This window comes from Acanthisitta chloris, unplaced genomic scaffold (assembly GCF_000695815.1).
Source record: "Acanthisitta chloris isolate BGI_N310 unplaced genomic scaffold, ASM69581v1 scaffold27252, whole genome shotgun sequence".
Classification (NCBI taxonomy): Eukaryota; Metazoa; Chordata; class Aves; order Passeriformes; family Acanthisittidae; genus Acanthisitta; species Acanthisitta chloris.
Genome location: NW_008659171.1, coordinates 4,447 through 8,480, shown reverse-complemented (window position 1 = coordinate 8,480; position 4,034 = coordinate 4,447). Strand labels below are relative to the sequence as shown.

General features: G+C 55.1%; 1 protein-coding gene across 1 annotated transcript; it reads left to right on the top strand.

The window, feature by feature from the left end:
• The first annotated feature begins 601 nt into the window (after window positions 1-601).
• Window positions 602-3,806, top strand: TSTA3 (tissue specific transplantation antigen P35B). Its single transcript, XM_009069305.1, has 10 exons — window positions 602-741; window positions 819-933; window positions 1,130-1,258; window positions 1,335-1,408; window positions 2,089-2,222; window positions 2,515-2,579; window positions 2,736-2,802; window positions 2,875-2,954; window positions 3,084-3,183; window positions 3,751-3,806. Exons 1-10 carry the CDS (start codon window positions 602-604, stop codon window positions 3,804-3,806), a joined length of 960 nt encoding a protein of 319 aa, XP_009067553.1.
• The last annotated feature ends 228 nt before the right edge of the window (window positions 3,807-4,034 follow it).

The following is a 4,034-nucleotide window of genomic DNA, read 5'->3' as shown; positions in this document are numbered from 1 at the left end:
CTCTGGGGGTTCAGGAGGAGATTTGGGGTGCAGGAGGATCTCAGGGGGTGCAGGATGAGATTTGGTGTGCAGGAGGATCTCAGGGGGTGCAGGATGAGATTTGGGGTCCAGGAGGATCTCTGAGGGGGTTCAGGATGACATTTGGGGTGCAGGAGGATCTCGGGGGGGTCAGGAGGATCTCAGGGGATGCAGATAGATCTCTGAGGGGATTCAGGATGAGATTTGGCATTCAGAAGGATCTCTGGGGGGGTTCAGGATGAGATTTGGGATGCAGGAGGATCTCAGGGAGGTTCAGGGCACCTCCCTTCCCAGAGGACACATTGTGTTGTGTGTACCCACGTGGCAGATCTGTGCCCAGCCCAGGTGTCACCAGCACATGGCCACGAGCCAAGGTCACCAGTTAACTCCTCCAGCTGAGGAGTTTGTGCCACGTCACCAGCCACCACACACCACTCCCACTTCCCTTCCACTGCTGGAACCATGAGAAACCTCTCCCAGTCCACCATCCCACCTGACTGGTGCTCCTGGTGGCCACACCAGGGTGGTCCACAGCACCTCGAGGTGACCTTCAGCTTGTCCCACCACCACAGGGTTTTTGGCCATGACAGAGGTGACCAAGCACATCCTGGTGACAGGTGGCACTGGCTTGGTGGGAAGAGCCATCCAGCAGGTCGTGGCTGATGGAGAGGGACAACCAGATGAGGAGTGGATCTTCGTGTCCTCGCGCGACGCCGACTTGACGTGAGTTGGGTTTTGCCTCGGAGATGCCTCGATGGGTTTGGTTTGACCTCACTGAACCCCAAAATTTCCACTCCCAGGAGCAGCTCAGAGACCAAAGCTCTGTTTGAGAGGCACAAACCCACCCATGTCATCCACCTGGCTGCCATGGTTGGAGGCCTCTTCAAGAACATCCGCTGCAACCTGGAGTTTTGGGTGAGAACTTGGGGAAATGGCAACTCTTGGGGTCTCTGGGGGGTTCAACCCACCTCAAGTTGGGATTTGGGGACACAGGGACATACCTTGCTCTGCTCTCAGAGGTTCTTGGGGTCATCAGTGAGTTGGCCTTCGTAGGGCACAAGGATTTGGGGTGTCACCACCTCATGGTCCTGACAAACTTCTCCTGTCCCAGAGGAGGAACATCCACATCAACGACAACGTCCTGCACTCAGCCTACGAGATGGGGGTGCAGAAAGTTGTCTCCTGCCTCTCCACCTGCATCTTCCCAGACAAGACAACGTATCCCATCGATGAGACCATGGTGAGTGTCCCTGGCCCCATGCATGGTCCAAGAGGACATCCCTGCCCTGCTTAATTGTCCTCTCTGATGTCCCCAGATTCACCATGGACCACCTCACAGCTCCAATTTCGGTTACTCTTACGCCAAGAGGATGATTGATGTCCAAAATAGGTGAGCAGGAGGACATGGGAAACCCTTCACAGGCTGTGGGTGGTCAAGAGGAATCCACTGGGATTCACAGTAGAAGTTGGGGAGATCCATGGGATCATCAAGTGAAGGTGCTGCTGGCCAAGGTCTTCTGGGGACACCTCAGGCCTGGACCTCCTCAATGTGATGGGGACCTGTTGGTGATCAGGGCAAGGAGAATCTAGTGAGATTCCCAGGAATGAAGTGAAGATGAGGTAGAAGTTGGGGAGATCCATGGGATCATCAAGTGAAGGTGCTGCTGGCCAAGGTCTTCTGGGGACACCTCAGGCCTGGACCTTCTCAATGTGATGGGGACCTGTTGGCCATCAGGGAAAGGAGAATCCAGTGAGATTCCCAGGAATGAAGTGAAGCTGAGGTGGAAGTTGGGGATATACATGGATCATGAGGTGAAGATGCTGCTGGCCAAGGTCTTCTGGGGACACCTCAGGCCTGGACCTTCTCAATGTGATGGGGACCTGTTGGCCATCAGGGAAAGGAGAATCCAGTGAGATTCCCAGGAATGAAGCTGAGGTGGAAGGTGGGGAGATACATGGATCATGAGGTGAAGATGCTGCTAGCCAAGGACTTCTGGGGACCCCTTAGTGCTGGTCAGGGGTGACCGTGGTGGGTTGACCACCCCCCTAACCCCTCCTGCTCTCCCCCAGGGGCTACTTCGAGCAGCATGGCCGTCGCTTCACCGCCGTCATCCCCACCAACGTCTTTGGGCCACACGACAACTTCAACATCGAGGATGGACACGTCTTGCCAGGCCTCATCCACAAGGTCTACCTGGCCAAACGTGAGGGTGGCAGGATTTCTATGGATCTATGGATCTGTTCTGGGAAGGGTTTGGGGGGTTTGGTTCCCACCTACTCCATGGGATGTCCAGGAAGGTGGTGGAGTCATCATCCTACACCTGGAGGTGTTGAAGGAGAGACTGGCCAAGGCCTTGGTCTAGTTGACATGGTGGTGTTAGGTTGTAGGTTGGACTTGCTGATCTCAGAGGTCTTTTCCAACCTGGTTGATGAGGTGCTCTGCAGGGTGGGTGGAGGTGGCTCTGGTGGTCATGGACATGCTCCTTCCTCCTGCAGAGACCAACTCCCCTCTGACCATCTGGGGCACAGGAAAGCCCAGGAGACAGTTCATCTACTCCCTGGTAGGTGTGGAGTTGGGTAAGGATGGAATGGAGCTGGGGGTGGGACCTCAGCAGGGTCTGAGCCTGCCTGGCTTGTCCTGGGTCATCCTCAGGGTTGGGTCCTCTTGGGATAGGAGACAGCAGTGACCTCTCCAAAGGTTGTCCTCTCTTCCACAGGACCTGGCACGGCTCTTCCTTTGGGTCCTGCGGGAATATGATGAGGTGGAGCCCATCATCTTGTCAGGTAAGCCCCTAAATTTCTCCTCTCCATCTCCTCCTCAAGAGGGAACAACCACAATCATTCCCATCTCCACAGTGGGAGAAGAAGAAGAAGTCTCCATCCAGGAGGCAGCAGAAGCGATCGTAGAGGCCATGGACTTCAAGGGAGAACTTGTTGTATCCTTCACCACAGTTTGACCCACCCTGGGTCATCTCCAGAGGAGATATCATGGTCCAGACCATCCCTCCAGGACATGGTGGGTCAAAACAAGAGCTGGTTCTCCTCCTTAACCCTTCCCATCCCAGTTTGACACCACCAAGGCCGATGGGCAGTTCAAGAAGACGGCGAGCAACGCCAAGCTGCGGCGGTACCTGCCTGGCTTCCAGTTCACACCCTTCAGGCAAGGTGAGATGGAGGTGTCCACCGGACGTGGTGGGTCCTAGCCATGGCCATCAGCCTTGGTGGCATCAGGGTGGTCCCTCAGGAGGAGGGAGAAGTTGGTTCTGCTGAGGGTGATGAGGCACTCTCATGGGTTATCCAAAGGGGTGGTAGATGCTCCATCCCTGGAAGAGTTCAAGGTCAGGTTGGATGGAGCTTGGAGTAACCTGGGCTGGTGGGAGGTGTCTCCTTGCCTGGTGGTTGGATGAAACCAGAGAGAATCATTTAGGTTGGAAAAGACCTCTGAGATTATCAAGTCCAACCTTTGAGCATTGTCAGCTAGACCAGAGCACACTAAGTGCCACCTCCAGTTGGTCCTTGAATTCTACCTGTGATGGTGACTCCACCACCTTCCCTGGGCAGTTCATTTCAATGCTTAACAACCCTTTCCATGGAAAAATTCCTCCTGATGCCCAACTTCAACCTCCCCAGCCTGATGGACACCTAGAAACAAAATAATGACCTAGACAAATCCCTTCCACCCCATTCCATGATCCTCCCACCAATCCCCAATCCCATCTTCTCCCTCCCCAGCCGTGAAGGAAACCTGTGCCTGGTTCAATGCCAACTACGCCAACGCCAGGAAGTGATGGACCAAGGTGGCACCAGCATCACCTGGCACCGACATCATCCTCAATAACTCAGGGTTGTCCTTTGCTGGGGCAGAGGACGTGGCTGGTGGGGTGGGAGAGGTGACAGTGACATTCCCAAAGGATAAAGCCCAGGGAACAGCCCCAACATTCCTGCCCAGGGCCATGGGGAAGAAGGTTGGGGCACTCCAAAGGGACCTCAAATGAAGCAGGTAGTGGCAACAACCA

Bases quoted from the DNA above. Each gene is read 5' to 3' on its own strand.
- TSTA3 (XM_009069305.1), top strand. From the start codon at position 602: ATGACAGAGGTGACCAAGCACATCCTGGTGACAGGTGGCACTGGCTTG. The intron at 1,409-2,088 runs GTGAGCAGGAGG...GCTCTCCCCCAG, and splicing joins ATGATTGATGTCCAAAATAG to GGGCTACTTCGAGCAGCATG. The intron at 2,223-2,514 runs GTGAGGGTGGCA...TTCCTCCTGCAG, and splicing joins CAAGGTCTACCTGGCCAAAC to AGACCAACTCCCCTCTGACC.